The sequence below is a fragment of the Branchiostoma floridae genome, chromosome 7, assembly GCF_000003815.2.
Source record: "Branchiostoma floridae strain S238N-H82 chromosome 7, Bfl_VNyyK, whole genome shotgun sequence".
NCBI lineage: Eukaryota > Metazoa > Chordata > Leptocardii > Amphioxiformes > Branchiostomatidae > Branchiostoma > Branchiostoma floridae.
Window position 1 is genome coordinate 13550814 of NC_049985.1, and position 18671 is coordinate 13569484.

General features: G+C 38.2%; 1 protein-coding gene and 1 long non-coding RNA gene across 4 annotated transcripts in view; one reads left to right on the plus strand and one right to left on the minus strand.

Annotated features, from left to right (window-relative positions):
- The window catches only part of LOC118419157 (emopamil-binding protein-like), a 71863-nt gene that overhangs the window by 1276 nt on the left and 51916 nt on the right, over positions 1-18671 (plus strand). Inside the window, exons 2-3 of the mRNA XM_035825468.1 lie at positions 113-182; positions 1052-1097. Coding sequence (XP_035681361.1) covers positions 113-182; positions 1052-1097 — 116 coding nt within the window. The remainder of the gene's footprint in view (positions 1-112; positions 183-1051; positions 1098-18671) is intronic.
- On the minus strand, positions 3779-7159 carry LOC118419158. Of its 3 annotated transcripts, XR_004831599.1 has the most exons (4): positions 7135-7159; positions 5937-6035; positions 4716-4788; positions 3779-4303 (listed from the first exon to the last, which is right to left on the minus strand). It is a non-coding gene; the product is annotated as an uncharacterized LOC118419158 (long non-coding RNA). The 3 variants fall into 3 exon arrangements; XR_004831598.1 differs by having other exon boundaries at positions 3779-4788; XR_004831600.1 differs by lacking the exon at positions 7135-7159 and adding an exon at positions 6176-6248 and having other exon boundaries at positions 3779-4788.

Here is an 18671-nt window from a genome sequence, read left to right on the forward strand (position 1 = left end):
GATTAGAACTGAACTGAGTACATGTAGCGTTATCATAACATTTGAACCAGTGCTTTTAAAGGACAATTCAGTGGTTGCTGTTTGTTGTATGTACCAACTGTTTCCTCCACAGACAGCCTGTACATTGACATTGACATGCGGTACAAGGACATGACAGACAGCTTTGTGATGGCCGTTTCTCTGTGAGTATCGCTACATGCACCTCCTGTCTTTTCAATATCATTATCAACAACAAAGATGACTCTGATTTTATCATGCCTAGATGTGGAATTTGTTGGTTGTAAAAAGTAATTCTACATTTTTAATACTTGTATTCACGTCCAGGAGATTTTGATGATAAATGATGTGTCACGTCATTATTTTGCAATTGTGTTCTTCTGTACTCATAATTGTCTTCTTTGTCTGTCACTTCAGTCTAATCAGTGAAATTTACCCTGTCTGTCTTAATTTTCTGCAGCTCCTAGTTATGACAAGTGTAACTGACTGTCATCTCATGTGAAGAAGCCTCAAGTTTGATGTCAGTACAGCTTACTACAAATTCTCTCTTTCTTTGTGTACCCTAAGGCCTTGGGAAAAAATGTTGTACTTCTCATTATGATCCTGAAAAACGATTAGTATGGATTGTCTTTTTTTGTGACAATTTGGCCAAAGTAATCTAGCAATTTGAACAATCTAAAAAGTCAAATACACTGGTACTTTTTTAAATACAATTTAGACAATGTAACGTATTGTACTACAAACACAACTGAGGTGAGAAATGATTCTAGTAGAATGTTTTCAACACTGAGATAGAAAATTTCTAATTGTTGACAAAGGCTAGGGTCGGCAGTTTTTTTCTTGTCAAGTTGATTCGGTAACCGGAAAGACAACATTTTTTCCTAGGCCTGATCAATGATGATTCTGAAGATTTCAGCTTTAACATGAACTGTTCTATTAAACCACATCCTTCTATGATACCGGTATGTGTCTGAACTCTTTTCCCACTATCCTGATGAGTGACTCTAAGTCTAACAGAAGTTGTTTGTTCTTTTCTTGCCTGGATTCCCTGTAGGCTGAACTATGTGGAGGTGGTGCTGTGCCTTGTACTCCTGTACATGGTAAGTACAAAAACTATCTTCCACTTTTCATTTTTCTTATTCATATCTAACACCCTTTAGCACAGTATTCCAAATGCAAGTGGGAATTTTTTTTTCCATATACCTTGCATGGTGTTGGGTTTAAAAAATTATGATTACTAGATTACAGTATTAATATTTCCTGATGCCTGGTTGCATTGTGGAAAAGCAATTTTAAGTCCCTGCAAGGTCTGTGCTTTGCTTGGCAAATCTTTTCGCACAAAATGTGAATACTGTACTATTGCAGTATTTGTTCCAAAGTTCGACAGTAGGGATAAGGTTAATTGAGTTAGGCAAGCAACATTTTTGACTGTATCAGGGATTACATAGTTAGGCAACATCTTCACCAACATTAAATGTATCTTGCTATGATATATATTGGATGTGAACATCGTTTCAAGTTGTGGTGAGAAGATTTCCTGTTCAAGCAGACTCAGGTATGTAGATTCAAGGTTTAGCCTTAATTCATGACCAGACCACAAATGCAGTGTTGGACCAGCTGTGCTGAGATTAGTTAGGCATTTTCAGGTGTTAGGCAAGACTAACATTCAAAGATGGTAACAAACTATGAGGGTCATGATCAGTAAGGTATATATAGACTATCCATTACTGGAGGACAAACAGTAATTTTCATTCTCGAAATGGCTAACCTATATGTGCAGAAATAAAGACACGTTTGGTAGAGGTATCTCACAATGTCTTTGTACATGTACGGCAGGTTTTGTAGCCTCAGTCATGCTTGGCGATCACCTTGTGGCTAAGGTTCATAGTGGCAGACAGGGATTTGAACTGCGTGTAAGGGTGCATTTTGCCATATTCATTTACGAAATTTCTATACACAAAGGCAACAATTGTACATTATGAACTGTTTGTTATATAAATAAAAGGGTACATAGACAGCTTCTCAATAACTGCACCTGTGCTTCCTTCCCCTCCTGCTATTACCTGGTATACCATAATTCTGGATGTCCAGATTTGGGGTCATGTGTACCATTCTGGATGTCCAGATTTGGGGTCATGTGTACCATTCTGGATGTCCAGATTTGGGGTCATGTGTACCATTCTGGATGTCCAGATTTGGGGTCATGTGTACCATTCTGGATATCCAGATTTGGGGTCATGTGTACCATTCTGGATATCCAGATTTGGGGTCATGTTCCCTCCTTGGTTGAAGCTTGAAAGCCCCCCACCTTCATCAGTATTCTAGCACTGCTACCAGTGTTAGAGAAAAGTCTGGACTTCCTGTCGGTGATGTGTATCCTCCGTAAGCAATCTCCCATTCGTTCTGGAGGATTAGGAGATCAGGAATTCCAAGGAAAATGATGCATCTTCAGGGATCCCTCCGGCTCCCACAATCAAGAAGTCTTGATGGAAGTCCTTCCGATCTACAGGTACAGCCTAATGTTGTTGGAGATAGGCATAATGTGTCCACAGGGGGGCACCTGTTGGCCTTAAGCAATTAAGGAAATCCTACGTCTGGCTTTTTACTGGAGATGACATCTTTTGTGAGGCACAGGAAAGGTTTCTGATTCTGAGGAAGCCATAGGATTGCTGGGGTAGGAAGGCACACGTTTTTTTTCACCTGATATTACCTAAAAAGATATCTTTGAATTTTAGCTGGATAGTTGAAGACTACCAGTTAACACGCTGTCAGTGATAGAAAAAAACAATCTAGCAAAAACAGTTGTTTGTAGCATCCATGTATATCATACCTTCCTGACAATTTACATACTGTAATTGCTGTACTTCGTATAATATCCTAATTGTACTTTTTTGGCGACGCCTCAGGGGCGGAGGCATTTTCTACAGTATTACGATCGCTTTGAAAGAATTTAGAAAATTCCACGAATGCATTCCCTTGGGAATTGATTTTTGGCTATACTCGGGGGGTGTCGTTCTTTGTTAGTGGTATTTGAGGACTATTCTAGCTAATTATTTTTCTTTGTTTAGGCATTCTTTGTGTCAGGATTAATGATTTAAGGAACGGTCTTTTCACATAACCGGGAATGACTGCAATCCTTGCACATCATAAGCCGTACACTCTGTTACAGATTGTTACGATGTTCCGCATGCTTATGAATATCATAATGAAGATCAATATGTCCCAGCTTTTATTTCTTATATAAGCTTGTGCTTTTTGCAATTTGGAATGGAATGCTTCAAGTGGTTGTCGTTTGGAGCTATAGAAAGAATGATTTTGAGGGTAGAAAAATAGCTTTCGCCTTTGTCTTTTGAGCTTTGGGATGATATGCTTTCACGGGGTCAAAACAAATAATGAAGACGAATATGTCAGTTTTATGTCGATATCTATAAAATATCAAGTGAAGTGATTTCAGGTAATTGTCGTTTGGAATTGAAGCTGGTGTGTTACGCCGAAGGGCGGTTATACCGGCTATATAGATACATATTAAGTAAAGCCTGATAGTGAAATGTTAATAAGTCACATATTTCAAACAAGTCATGAAACCAATGGATTTCACGTTGTTTAGATTCTGCTTTGAAGACTATGACTAGCACAGCTAGAATAAAGGAAGGACGCAGAGACAAGGTTTTCCGTACACTTGGCACGGGAGGCTGTTTAAGTGTTTTGATGTTACTACATAATGCTGACCCCGCTAACTTCGGTCACAGGTTGGATACAGAATAATTGTACTGAACATTCCTATGGCGGTTCTCTCCTTTACTACATCCATCTCCGGTTTGATTCGGTCCGTCGTCGCTGAGGTTAACCTTATGTACGGTTCTTTGATACACATGCACAATCAACTACTACTGCAATGTATACCCAGTACACTAAAATGCACAGTAATGGTATAAATCACCTCAAAACTAGCCCGCAAATTCTCTAACTAGTTTCAGGTTCACTATGGTTGTAGCAGCGCAATCGATTGGCTATTCTAGATCTGCTACTGGTCTGGCACTCCCCTCTCATTATCTTCCTCCTGTCGACGGTGCTGTTATGGGTGATTTGTAGCTCCTTCCCGACTTTATAAGGCACACGGACGTCTATTCCGGCTCCTTCAGTGATGCAGCTCGTCTCACTGACTTGCACGGACTCCACTGACTTTCCCTGTCGTGGTAGGAGTCCCTGTGCACGTTGTGGCGGAACTGCGTCGTCCTGGTGGACACAGGTACGGGTGTCAGGAACACCTTGACGTTGTCACTCGTGTCCAGTGTGTATGGTCAGTCTGTTGGGATCGAGAGAAAACACAGAGATCACATCGCCCGTTTCAAATACTTAACGGATACACTGATACTGAAAATAGCGGTTTCTTCCAATTGAAAGCCAACTCATAAATTTGACACAGTCGTTGTACGGCTGTTTGGATGCTCGTCACAGCTAAGATATGTTGTAGGCACTGCTGTACGTAGAGAGAACAAAAATAAACGAAAAGAGTCGCAGTATGTGGCGTGGCGGGGTAGTGGAGTCATGGTGAACATCTTTACGGGTGCCAGGGATATTTTGTCTTCGTCGCTCTTAGGACACACACTCATCTCAACATGATCACCTTAGCTGATTGATATATTCCAACAAGTCTGCATTGATTACATCCCTATGTTTGCGCTTTCATCAGGCGCACTCACTCACATCACACTGACCGGTTAAGTCCTCCTATCAGCAAGGCAGTCGATGGAGCCCTGGAGACCACGGCGGTTTGATCTGACTTCTACCCTGTACATGGGCAAAACATTGAAACTTTCAACTGTCTCTGACAATGGGATACAAAGTAAATGAAATATTTACAAAGAAGCTGTGGTATCCATCTAATCAAGTTACAAATATTCCAGTCTGCACAAGCTGCCCAAATATTAAGTCTCCAGAACCTAGCTATAGGAGACACTTTCTCCGACTTTGGGCAACAAATCACTCTAAACAAATAAACCAAAATAAATCAAAAATCAATATGAACTAACAAGACGATATTACAACGGACATACAGAAGCAACATACAAGTAGACACTGACAAATATGACAGAAGATTTATCCTTCTCAGACGAAGGAAAGCCCATGGCAACCAAGTTCCCATAATATATATATACTAAATATAAAAAAGTTTAATCAGGGGCTAGCCTAATAGTATAGTGTGTGTCCGTTTTTCCTACATGCATGTCAGGAATTTTAGTATCGTATGTCATATGTCCAAGAGTCCCATCATGAAATACAATATATTTATAAACTCTTCTCAGTTAAGGAAATTAGCTCTTGAGAACATGATTTGATTTTGATTAGATAAATCATTATTCAAGCTATATACATGCCAAAAGTCATGAAGATTCTTCAACTCTATCTTGGGCAATGCTCTTCCAAAGTCTCAAACAAAATCCGCCCCTTCTATACACAAACGACTTTCGTCTTTGAGATTAGATATGCTTGTACGTCGGAACGCAGATATTTCGGAACATAGGGATTGAATCAATAATCATTTCTTCTAAGATACGACCTAAAACTGTCCCGAATTCAATGAGTTTCCATCTGAATAAAACATACAAACTCTTCCAAAAACACATCTCATAAACGTCTTGCTAAAGGGAAAAGAAGAACTAATAAAACACTAAAATGTTTAAAATGGAGGTTTCTAACTGAAGCCTCCTTGTTGTCATGCTGTATGATCCTTTTGAATAGATAGGGATATTTCCATCACACAGGTTCCGTCCGCAAATAAGTAAACATTACACAATCAATCGCAGATGTCAGCAGCGGCCGGACACACACATTCTTCAATTTCTTGGGTGTATTTCATGTATATGGAAAACTTAAAACGTGTGTATATATCCATCATAGTACAGGACGGCTATAATCAAACATTAGACTGTACTTACGAAGCCATGACCTCTTCGAGCCGCGTTTCGTCTCCAACTGATATTAAAGTTCGGCGGTTGTCTTTTCATATACATCCCTCCGCTGCTGACCTGGGGCAGCTGTATACCAACCAATAAATCACAGAAAACAATGATCATAATCCTGACACTGGTCAAATACATATGTATATACGAAAATAATAAATACGAACATCTAAAACCTTCGCGTGTTTTTACTACTTTGGACAGCGCTTGTGTACCTCTGATCTGAGGATGCAGCCTGCTCCCTAAGATCTGATGGCGGGAGTGAGTGGGGATACCACGTGTAGGTTAGACCCTGGGAGCGACTGCATCCAATTAACAACTTTGATCCCCGGGGGGCCCAAAGATCCACTATTAGATCCGGGCCAGTTCTACACAAACCAGGTGTTGTTTTGCAAGCTAAAGTCAACAGTAAACACAAGTCCTACTTGAATACTACGTAATCTAGAATCAAAATCAATGTGACTGTACACAGATGACATTAACAGTTTCAGTGAACACAATTTGAAGCCCAAGAAACAAATCTATCTTTAAATTCAATTTTTATACTCTGCAATCGTATACACCCTGAGTGTGGCCCGATCATACCGTAATCCCCTATGGATAAACCTATTGTTCGAATGATGTAACACGTATCAACTGTATTTCTCTACGTCAAATAAAATTTTGAACATAAAACAACACAGAAACAGATCAAACGTCAAAAGTATGGATGTTAGGTAATAAGACTCCCTTCTTCTTTTCTCCCAAGAAATTTCTGCCAAACCCGAAGAAAAAAGAAAATAATATACACAGATCATGCATTCTTAGTCTATGGACATCCCAAAAGTTGAAAAGGGGCAAGTGATGGGCTTTGTTACACACCCAATAATACTGTGGAATGACCGAGTCGGGATAGATCACAAGTAACTTGTTTGTTGTTGTTTTTTGTTTTCGCGCAAATCACCAGGAGAGATAATCAACAACACATCGCCGAGAACAAAAACTCTTGTACACGAAGTCGGCATTAGTCCTTGAATTATGAAGCATATTGGGGTACAAGTGCAGACGAAAATGTGTCATAAAATTGCGGTGTATTTAACAGTAACCGGTACTACAAATCGCTTCCGAGTTCCGCCTTATTCTATACAAAAAAAGCATTGTTTAGACCAACTTTCCGGTACCGATTTTCACTAACCTGGGGTGGTTCCTCGTCTTCCAGAGTAACCTTGAGGCGAAACTACTGGCCCGGCTACGTGCACCAACATCATCCTCGGGAAAAACACTTCTTCGACTACCGGCATTTTGTATGTATCAGGCGGGAGAACTGGGACAGAGTGCCCCGGGACGCTTGTCTATAGTTAGCAAAACGAAGATCACATGACTCGGAGCACGCACGCTCAAACGGGGTTCAAACACGACTCCGAGCACGCACTACTTACAGGTACATGTCAGTGCGTGCTCGCGGGGCTCAAACGTAAGAATTCTCATAGATCACGTAAAAGACCTGCAAGGGTTCACCATCAAAGCAGTTTTTTTATTAAACTGAAATACAGAAACTTTCTATTTCTTGAAGAAAAGATATTACAGGTAATAAATAAGACACAAATACTGGGTAATAGTATGTTCATGTTCATGCTACGATACGTGTTGTTTACATGGTGACAAGCAGCTTTATTACCCTTTGAAATATTCATTTGTGTTATATTTCCACCTGTGTATGTATGTCTGTGATTGTTTGTGTCAACTCAAGATAACTAAAGAACTGTTGCTGAATGGTGAATGATTTTGCTGTGTTGGTGGCGTGTGACAAAAACGGAAATAATTACGGGAATCTTCGGCCCATAACGGCTTCACTTGGAACTGCAGCGAAACATGTTTTTTTTTTTATATCTCGTGTTCTGAATAAGCCGTGGTTACGATTGATGGTTGGTAGATAGCTGTTGTGCTAGGAAAGAAGGGCATACGTTTGGGCCCCCAGCGATTGGTGTTGAAATTGCAAGGTAATTTTTGTCAAAACTTTCCGAAGACGATTACTCAAGAAAGAAATAACGGATTTTCATGATTTTTGGTCTGTATGTAGCTTAGACAAATGAAATGAATGTTGTACAAAATGAAATACAAATTATGCAAAATAGGAGGTCATTTCCAGAATTAATGTGAATACGATATATCAGGGCCAATTCCAAAGGTCTGTGCAGTGGCAAGTTGACCAAGTATATGACTGTGCGGACGCCTTCTCTATCTCACTCTTGCTTTTCTTAAATAACTACCCGTCTCCTATATCCTAGTTCAGGGCTCCGGGCTCGTCCTTCTACTCCCCGCTTGGCTAAACTCGAGTGAGAGCATATGGTGTGCTCTGTATTTAGACCCTTCCTCTCGCAAATCATCTTGGGATAGTACTCAATTCCTTATCCCTTTGTCCTCTGTTCGGATTTAGATTTGTGTCGACATATCGGGGGCCCCAATTTTACCTATATATAAACTACGTTCCCCCTTACTCCCCATTCCTTCTCTAACTGTAATGACAACACAACACCCTGCTCAAGTCTAGTTTTTTTTTCTAAATGTTTCACTTTATCTCATACATTCGGATCCATATGCATCGTGTCTTTGCGTTACAATCATAACTTTACAAACTTCTAATTTTTCTAGGGAACGCCAACCGTTGAACGGCGTTGATAACAATCTTGTCCTGAACATGATATGGTCTTGTCATTTAAGTGGCAGATAGCTTCTGTTGGGGCAGGTTTGAGCCATCTAACTGATTCTGGAACTGTAGGGGCATAGTTGTCAAAACGTAGACAACTGACAATTACCTAGGGTCTGTATGCTCCTTCCCGTAAGGCCTGGTCAGGCTATTTTGATTTCCCATAATTCGCAGGGAATCTATTTCATTTGATGTAAATCATACGGAGGAAGTGATTATTTTCCGTAAGTGAATTTTAGTCAGGCCTTCCAATTTTTCGTGAGCCGTTGCGGAGACGGCATTACTATAATACACCATTATGGAACTTTCCATTTTCTTATTAGTAATGCAAATGGGGTCTTCAATTTGCATAATTGTCATCAATAGATGTTTCCCTCTTTCTCTGTTACATCCGCCGTGTGTTTGAAAGTACTGTTATGAAATCCAATAGATGTATTACATTTTCTTACATCTACTTATGCTGATAAAGATACTGATTTTCAACATTATCATCTACCTAACGTCGCCGGGGTGTTTTTAAACACCACCCTTGTTTGTAATGCTTTATTCCCTTGACAAGACAACTGAATACAGCTCCCATTACTTATGCAAAACTGGGTCAATTCTTTGGCAGCCACACTTTTATTTGTCTACCATTTAATAAGGTGTCGCCAATAACGGCGCTGTTATTACTACAAATTAACGCGGCGCTCAATGGCGTATCCTGCAGATCGATAGCCACTTCAATTTTCACTTGTAGCCAGTGGCAATACATCACCTCTCACCCGGTCAGGCAGTAAGTGTTCCAAGCCTCATAAAGGGTTTTAAGACAGGTGTAACACCTGGTTACATGTAGCCTTAGGAGGTATGAAGAGTAGTAAATATTTGAGATAGGCTTTTGTCCAGGTTTTGAGACACACCAGGGGCAGTACTCGGTGCCAGGGAATAAGTCCCATGCATGATAATTACTTCAGAAGAGTCTATACACTAGTCTAGTCATTAAATGTTGGAACAATTACAAGAAGAATTTCCCTCACGGCCTGGAGGAAGAATAGAAAGGCCAGTTTCTTCTTTGTTTTCTTAAATGTTCCTTCAAAAAGATCTATTAGTATAAATTAATATTGGATCATCTATTTTTCTCACTAGTCACTAAAGAATATTAGCTTTAGTATGTATTATCCACATTCCTAAGTTTACACTGTTATTTTACAAAGCAATTGCAAACAGTTCTTCATTTTGTCAAGTCGCCTAATCTTTGAAAAGAGATAAGCCAAATAGACAAATCCTAGCTTGTTAAACTTCAAAGCATATTTAAATGTACTACAGTAACTGTTTTATGTGTTTGTAAGCTGTAAGTGCTATGTTGATGTCTCTTGCCACAAGGCAGGATTAACTTATTATGTACAGTGTACAGGTTTATTTTTCCCACCCGTGGTGCAGTGAGAAATAAGTGCCATTTTGGATTGTTTTCAGTTTAGTGATCTATAAACATTTACCACTATCTGCAGGGATACCTTAACAGTGTTGTTATTGTCTCCATGCTTTGTCAGATTTCATCAGTTTTCAATGATATTACTGAGATGGGGAATCGAAAGCAACATTACGATGTACACACAGACATTGGTGATAAAGCAAGTCTTAAATAAAAATGGAAAACTAGTAACGTTCATGTCGGAAAGTCTGTGACAAATTGCAGAAGCTGCCTTTGCAGATTATGAGTCTCTTCTCTCATATGTTGTGAATAAGGCATTATTATGAATGAAGCATTTTTAATGTGGTTAAGAATATACGGCGCCAGTATCTGTCATTTTGTCAAGATTCCAACATGCATAGTTTGCATCTAATCAGCTATATAATTGCTTTGTGAGTCAAATGTTGTCTCCAGTGTAGATAAACAAGGATGCATTTAGATTATTGCAATCCATCAAAACCCTAACTAAGAAAGGGTGCTAAATGTAAAGTGACTTAGTCTGACAGAAACTACTGATAGTGACTCTCCTCTACTCTAAGTTCAAGAATCTCATTTTTGTTAAACAGATAATTTTTAAAGACAACACCATTTTGCAGGATCTGTTGAACAATTACGAATAAACGAATAAAATTATATGCTAGCTTTTCATCCCATTATCTTTCCTTCCATCAGAAATTATGTATATCAAAATTATGTACAACAGAAAGGTAGTATATTATTTTCTTTTAATAATGGTTTTCAACCTTGAGAAGCATGTAACCATCATGAAATGGGGAACAACAACTGGATATTGAATGACTGAGTGTCAGTGATCCTTTTTCAGATTTCATACCGATTTTACCTGAAGATTTTCTACTGATGCTTTGCATTCTTACAGACATATGTCAGTAAGAGCATCCTCTGCACTTACAGCTTTATTTTTTCATACATCACATAATATAGATATGGAAATTATATGATGACTTTGTGGAGTAAATATAAGATAAATGGATTACCCCGGGCCTAATGTTAAGGCAGTGTGTCTTATGGTCTATTCCTTAATTGCCTCTTTTGCTTATTAAGTTTTCATCAACTGAAATCTCTTATCACACAGGAAGACAGCACTCTCTGATCATTAGGCAAGAGCTGAAATTAGAATCTTCTGCATGAAATTAGTATCATATAGAAATGTTGGCAATAGAACAGTAATTGAATTCATGATCAAACCACAATTTAGTTTTATGATGTATAATTTGCAATGTCTGACAAAATTGACCAATTTTTGGAAATACGGTAAATTGAATTCAACCCGCAGGCTGGATTGTGATTTGGTATTTTGGTGAGTCTCTGATGGTTGTATGTCTGAACTGTCTCTTTAGTCAGACATGTTAATATGTCTGCAAAGTTAGATAGGGGAAAGATTAATGAATGCATGTATAAAATGTATATGAGAAGTACAATTTCAAGTCTTTCATCTTCTGAAATGTTTGAAGTTATGTTTAAAGTACATCTTCTACAATAGATAAATAGGATTTGATATAATATGACTATATTGTTTGAAATTCACAAAAATAAATGGTTGGAAAGCAAATAGTATGTATGAGCATGTACGTTGTATTGTGATATCAGCTTTTTTGTAGTATACAAAATGTCATTCTTTCCATATAGAATATGACACAGTGTACTCAAATTGTATCACCATGACCTGCGGGAGGGCTGGGACCAAGGATGATGCAGAATACCATGTCTTGTATATTATTTTTGATATTTTATAACATTCCGAGAAAACGCACATTTCAAAATTCTAAGAACATCAATTCCATCTTCCAAATCTGTTATTCAAATTTTCAACAGCCGTGTATTTGGCATGTGAGAGGCATATTCAAAATTTCAAATTATTCTATGGAAGCCTATGGGATGCAAGTAAAAGCCCATGGGATACTGTAAAAATACAAACTGGTTCAGAACACCCTTATTGAAGGTTATCACAGCCCAGGTATGACATAAAAAATATAATACATACATGTATTGTGCCTGCTGGATAGTGTTTTATTTATAAAGTACAAAGACTGTACAATGTATGAGAACAAATGATGCACAGTGGCACATTTGCTTTGTTCTATTCCCATCTCTTTTATTCAGTTTGAACGATCCATTTAACTCTAATTTTACAAAGGTGCTTCATTTTCAGTGTAGGTTACAATGTCTGCATAGATATACATTATTAGCCTGTGAATATCACAAACAACACAACAATAAGATGGGTATCAAACTATAAGGATACAAGAAAATAACCATCGTCATTCAAAATGTGTGACAGATTATGCTTTAATTACATTCTTAACGCTAAGATATAGCTTTGGAAATTTTTCACATTTGTCTGGAAAAAAAAGACCAAACCACAACATGGACCTTTGCATCAGATGGCTTTTAAATGAACCATCATTAATCATGATAGGTATGTCTACGTAGCTATTAAGAGTCATCCGAGCGCCACACCACATGTTACCATGTAGTATTTAACTTCCTGCCTCCCTTTATAAAAAGGTGTTTGAACTGGCCACATGTCTGCTGGCCTCCCCTCACAATGGTACACCTGCTGCTGGGCTGATGAGGCCAGACGGTTCTGTTTTCCAGGCTATATTGTGTTGCTAATTCTGTTTGCCATTACAGAGAGTGGGGCCAACTGTTGCTGCGACCCACAGCACTGTATGTCTCTTTGTCCCAGCTCTGTCCTTTGTGTGAAAGATGGAAGCGTGGAGGCAAGCTGTAACGCATATTCTGTATACGCTGTGATGGTACAAAATGTATTTTAATTCAGTTCTATATATATTTTTGGGCATACATAATTTACCATCAATCTATGTGCAATATGTAATTATTTATTTTTCTACAGTTTATCTGAGATTTATCTTTTGCCCGTACTGAGAGTAGTATTCAGGAAAAATAGTATTTCTATACTTGTCAGCTAGGCTTTTATATAATGGTCAGGAAGTCAGACAATATTCCTATATCTTCACATGTCTTTTATATCACCCCAAATTGAGTGAAAGCCACAATCTGTTATCATCTTCCCCTGTAACTTATAAGCATGTAGTTCTTGTCATAGTCACCAGGGGGTGTCTTTGACTCCATCCTCTAACCACATGGCCAACTACATCATTTCCATAATAAGCCTAATGTCTCAGATTACTACATAATCATCTTTAGCAGCATGATTCAAATTATTGTTCAGCAGGTCCACTTATGAAGTAAAAGTAGGTATTGAAAAGGCACCTGTTGCTGCATTGTAACAAAGGGATTAACTGGATTGTAGGTGTGCTGCTGGGCATACAGAACAGGTGTTTTCCACAGTATCAAATAGCAGCTGCTTGTATGTATGACTGCATATCTGCTTCAGCAATTAGTAATCAACAGACTGAGGAGAAACCACTTTGCTGTTCATCTTTTTATCTCGCGGCTAGTCTAATTTAGAACTGCTTGTTTTGCCATCAGGAATTGCCCTGTGGTGTTTTAGACAATGTCATCAGTGTATCATATCTTTATTATTACATTGCTTAATCATGCTGCTTTTTTCTGACTTTTAGGAAAAAAACTAATTCCTCCCCATGATAAAACTGGAAGAAAAGGAAGCACTGCATTTGTTTTGTCCTGATATTGATAAGTAAGAAAGGAACTTGCAGTTGAATCCTCCCACATTTCTGTACCAGAAAATTTCCCACCGGTACTTGCACCTGACCTTTTCTTAAAGGTTGTATAATGGTAAACAGTGTTTCTGACAGGATTATCTGCTTTGGAACACTCAAGCCATCAGTCCTGCTCACTCCGCAGAATCCCTGTCATGCTCCAGATCTCCCCTCCTCTCAGAAATACCAGCGCTGTGCGATACCATCTCCTGATCGCTGCACAAATCTGTCCCACAATCCAACTCACACCTCTGTCCTTTCACATGAAATCCCCAGAACATCTGGGTGTGCCAAGATAAGGGGACAATTTTCCAAGGCTGTAAGGTGTCCTTCCATATTACTACCTTGTTGTCTATAGCATGGTGTTTGTGTCAGCAGGCATTCTTTCATTACAAGATATCATGTCAGGATGACTTAAGTTTTCCTAATTCAAAACATAACTTCAAAACTCATCTACTACAGCAGTCACACCATGCAAATTTTCTCATTGTTGTCCTGATTTCACTATCATCAATCAGATTATATGTAGCACAGTCTTTTCTTATCAGTTATAAGCTAATTTTGCTATAATTTACAATGTGGCTAGAGGCTAATATTTCTTTAGAAATTTCCTTAAGTAAATAATGGTAGGGCAATATGTTATAACCCTACCAGGTAATTCGGCTCTTCTTGCATTTTTCATGGCTTCCTTCTGTCAGTCACCAGGTGAACTGAAGTTTTGGGAGTGCCTCTCTTTGCTAATGTGCCCAATGTTGGCAGGCTCTCCTGCAGAATGCACAGCAGAAGGTTTGGCATTGTTCTCCTCTAGCTCTACTCTTTCCTCCTCCCATGTGTCCTTGCTTCCAATATCTCGTATGCGATATACCCTTAGTCCATGCAGTTACAGTATTTCTAGATTAAAGTATTGTTTGTGTGCGTCCCAAATAATGTACACATCCCTGATTTGGGCCAAGTCACAGACCATTTTGTGAGACTGAAACATAAAATGGGAAAACTCAACCCTTCTCCTCTGATCTTGAACACATTTTGAATAGGGTGATTTTAAATGGTGGTTTCTTCTCTTTTCTCCTCAAATCTTTTTCTCAAATCATTTCTCCTCTTCCTTTTCTCCTGTAAAAACATAGGCAAAAACTTGAAGCAATGAAAAAATGTATACTCAAACTTAAATGAAGAAAACATGCTATACAAAATATGGTAATTTTGGTTCAAGATGTCGGCTGACATTTTTGACTTGGCAATTAGGAAACGCTTTGCTTATCTTCCCTAAAGGTGAAAGTATGTGAAGTTGCACATAAAAGAAATGAAGATTGGGTCCTAGATGTCTGGTAGACCTCGATAAGGATCTGGGAAGCTGAAAGTGTGAAATATTGTAATTTACGGAGTTAAGCTCTCCAAACAGGTTTTGCACTTTGTTGAGACGCAACGAGTAATTGGAGTTGGACCACCAGTAAATTTGTTAGCTGATAACTTTGTTTCCAGCTGTTATTGTGATTAGATAGAACAGGAGCCAGCTTGCATGTATGAACTATGATGAAGGTGTTTTCAATGTAGACAGACATTCAGAGATGATCTACATTAGCATGAAAATTCACATATATGAGTTGGTACATTAAACTGTTCTCCAACTACAAAAGTCTGATTTTCTTGAGTTGGAGAACAATATAGCCTTCTCCATGATGATATTTTTCACAGAGAAAATATATGAATGTTTAGCTTTGAACCCTTCCTATAAGTCCATAATCATGCATGTATTAAGGCTTACAGGTAACAAGTGGAGGACAGGCACAGTGTACCAGATTTTCCCCTGTTAACTGTTCAGAACTTTTTTGGTGTGGTCTATGGTCTGTCCTGAATTGAGGATGTGCAGTTTATTACTGTAACAGCAAATATGATACAATGTAGGTCTGGGATTGGATAAACCTTTTCAATTTTACCGGTTGTTCTTTCCATGAAAATGTAGCTTTGGGTGTGTCTATCTGTTTGTGTTTCAGGATTTTTATTGTCAGCATAATTCAAGAACCTCTTGATGAATTATGTGGGTTGGTGTTGGGAAGATGAAGGTCAAGGTCAATTTTGGGCCCCCTGATGTGTGACCTTGGTACTGCAGCTGCAGAATTTCCGTCTTTTAACCTTTCCACCTGGAGGTACTTGACCAGGTCTTGATTTTTTTTGTGGCAGCTAGCTTGTGATGTAAGGAAATGATATAAAAAATTGGTGTACGTTTTGGCTCCCAAGCAGATTGCAGCTTGTCAAATTAATCTTCCAAGGAGAATACATGTAAGTTGAATGTTATTCCCCTTTTGACAAAAGTCCTTGTACACAAATTTAGATTTTCATTTCCATTTTATTATATTTTGTTTTTCTGTGTTGTTCTTTTAGGCGTTTCGTCGCCCTGCGGCGACGAAACGCAATGTATTCGGTTTTACCTTCAGTCCTTCCTTCCTTCAATGATGCTTCGATGGATGGTACTTGGTTCAACACGACCGCATGCAAGTGCTACAACTGTTCGGAAATACCATTGCATTGTGGTTTCGGACTTCATTATCCTGGAAAATGGCCATATAACATCTATTCCACAAGATTGCACAAGAAAAAAAATGATTTTATCAAGAAAGCGACCGAAAATCGACATAAATAATACTATGTAGTGAGATTAAAGCATAATGTACACTCGACTTCAAAACACGTGACAACTTAGCTCAATCGGTAAAGTCAGACGCCTTTGGATCCGAAAGTCCCTGGTTCGAAATCGTGAGTGGATTTTTTTCTTTTTAAATATTGAAGATAATATATAAATATTCTATTTATTTATTGATATTATATTTTTATATATCATTTTTTTAAATTTTAGTATTCATTTCATGTATGCAAGGCGACCGAAAATCGACATAAATAATACTATGTAGTGAGATTAAAGCATAATGTACACTCGGCTTCAATACACGTGACAACTTGGCTCAATCGGTTAAATCATACGCCTTTGGATCCGAAAGTCCCTGCTTCGAAACCGTGAGTGAATTTTTTTCTTTTTAAATATTGAAGATAATATATAAATATTCTATTTATTTATTGATATTATATTTTTATATATCATTTTTTTATTATTTTAGTATTCATTTCATGTATGCAAGGCCTTTGTCTTATGAACAGGACTTCATGATTCCAAACCCGGCATTCGAATTTTTCTGTTCATGGTAATGGAAAATACTGTGCAGCGGCTCCTATGCGCGGTAAGATGATTCTCGCAAAACACTCGCCACTAAACTACTATTCCATCAAAAACAGCGATCATTTCTTAAAGTAGCAAATGCTCCATTGTTCAGTATCGACTTCATTCAGAAGTTTTCAGACAACACGGATGTGGAAAGTCACACCACTCGACACAAAAGTATGGAAATTTTCATGAATATTAGCAAAATTATCCAGGAAAACAAGGAAGAAATGTTGTAAATGCGGAAACCAGTATAATAGAGATGAGGTAGCTGTTAATTGGTTTGGATATTTGTTTTACATTTGGTAGTCAATTTAGATAGAATCTTGTCACAGTGCTGATGGTGCTTTTTCAAGTGTACATAAGTACCTGAGTATATTGATAGATTTTATAATGAACTTATTGTACATTTAAAATAAAGTTGTAAGCCAAGACCAGCTATTAAACAGTACTCCTTTCCAAAATAACATTTTTTCTTATAGACGCAACAGTCCTTGAGTGACTTTTTCTAACAGATTTTACTTCAAGAAAAAGACAGTTCACACTCATAAACGTAGACGAAACGCCAGCTTTTTTTAAAAGCACTTGTTTCACTTCAATTTTCCTACTAAGTATGTGGCACCTAAAATTGTAAGTCACAGTCGTGAGACGTGTGTGGACAGGGATGACATGACCTTGAGCTTTGTTGGCTGATGAGGCCTGGGGAGACTAGACAGTGACCTGTGTACAGAGGGTCACAATGACCATTAATAACACCTATTGTAGGTGTGTGCTGTCCTGCTCTCTTACATACACGTACATTTTACATTTATCATGTCTCAAGGCTAGATAGAGGTTGGACTTATACCATGTAATAAACCTATTGCATTGGAAGACTTGATGACAAAACGTAAGTTTAGCATTTCAAATGAAAACAAATCTAAAAATCTTTACGTAGTGCATACTTGTAACGTAAACAGGATCTTAGCTTTTGATTTATCACTGTGATACTTTCCAGACAGTGGGAATGGAGCCAAAACTTTTTACCTGAGTTTATTCTTGTAGCTCATTAGCTGCTGACCTTGGATGCAAATTTGTACTTTGATATCAAATTTAAACACTTGTATTTCTCCTCATCAGTGTAATGTTACATGTTCTTTAGGGAAAGTGTAACCAAAATTCTCAGTAAAATGTTAACACTTCTACAGTATGTATTCCCCTGATCCCCTCTTTAATTGGGCGATTTTTGCCTGTAATTTTAATACTATAGTATGAAGGGAAGCTACAGGTTCACATTATTGTATGTGTCAAAACAAGATGCAGCGCAAAAGACACTATTGTCTACTTTGTAGTTTGTGACCTAGCTCAGTGTATTACATCCAGATAGGGTCTATGAACAAGTAGAAGAAGGTATCAACATGCCTACAATGTTGTAATACTTCACTAAATCCAAGCCTTTTCACCTGGGTAGGAAAGTAAATACTGGACCCCCGTCTCTAAATACCCAAATTGGTCGCCAGTGTTTGCGAGACACGTTCGAACACGGTGAGCGAATTCCGTGCATTTTTCTGTTTGTAACATCAGTATAGGATATGTCAGTCCTGGCGGCATGCTCAGAGTGTCTGGCTGTAATTACTACTAATAACCCCTAATTAGCTAACTTCTCTATGGTCTAATTGTAGGGTTGCATTAGGGCAGCTATGCCAATTATACAGACGAG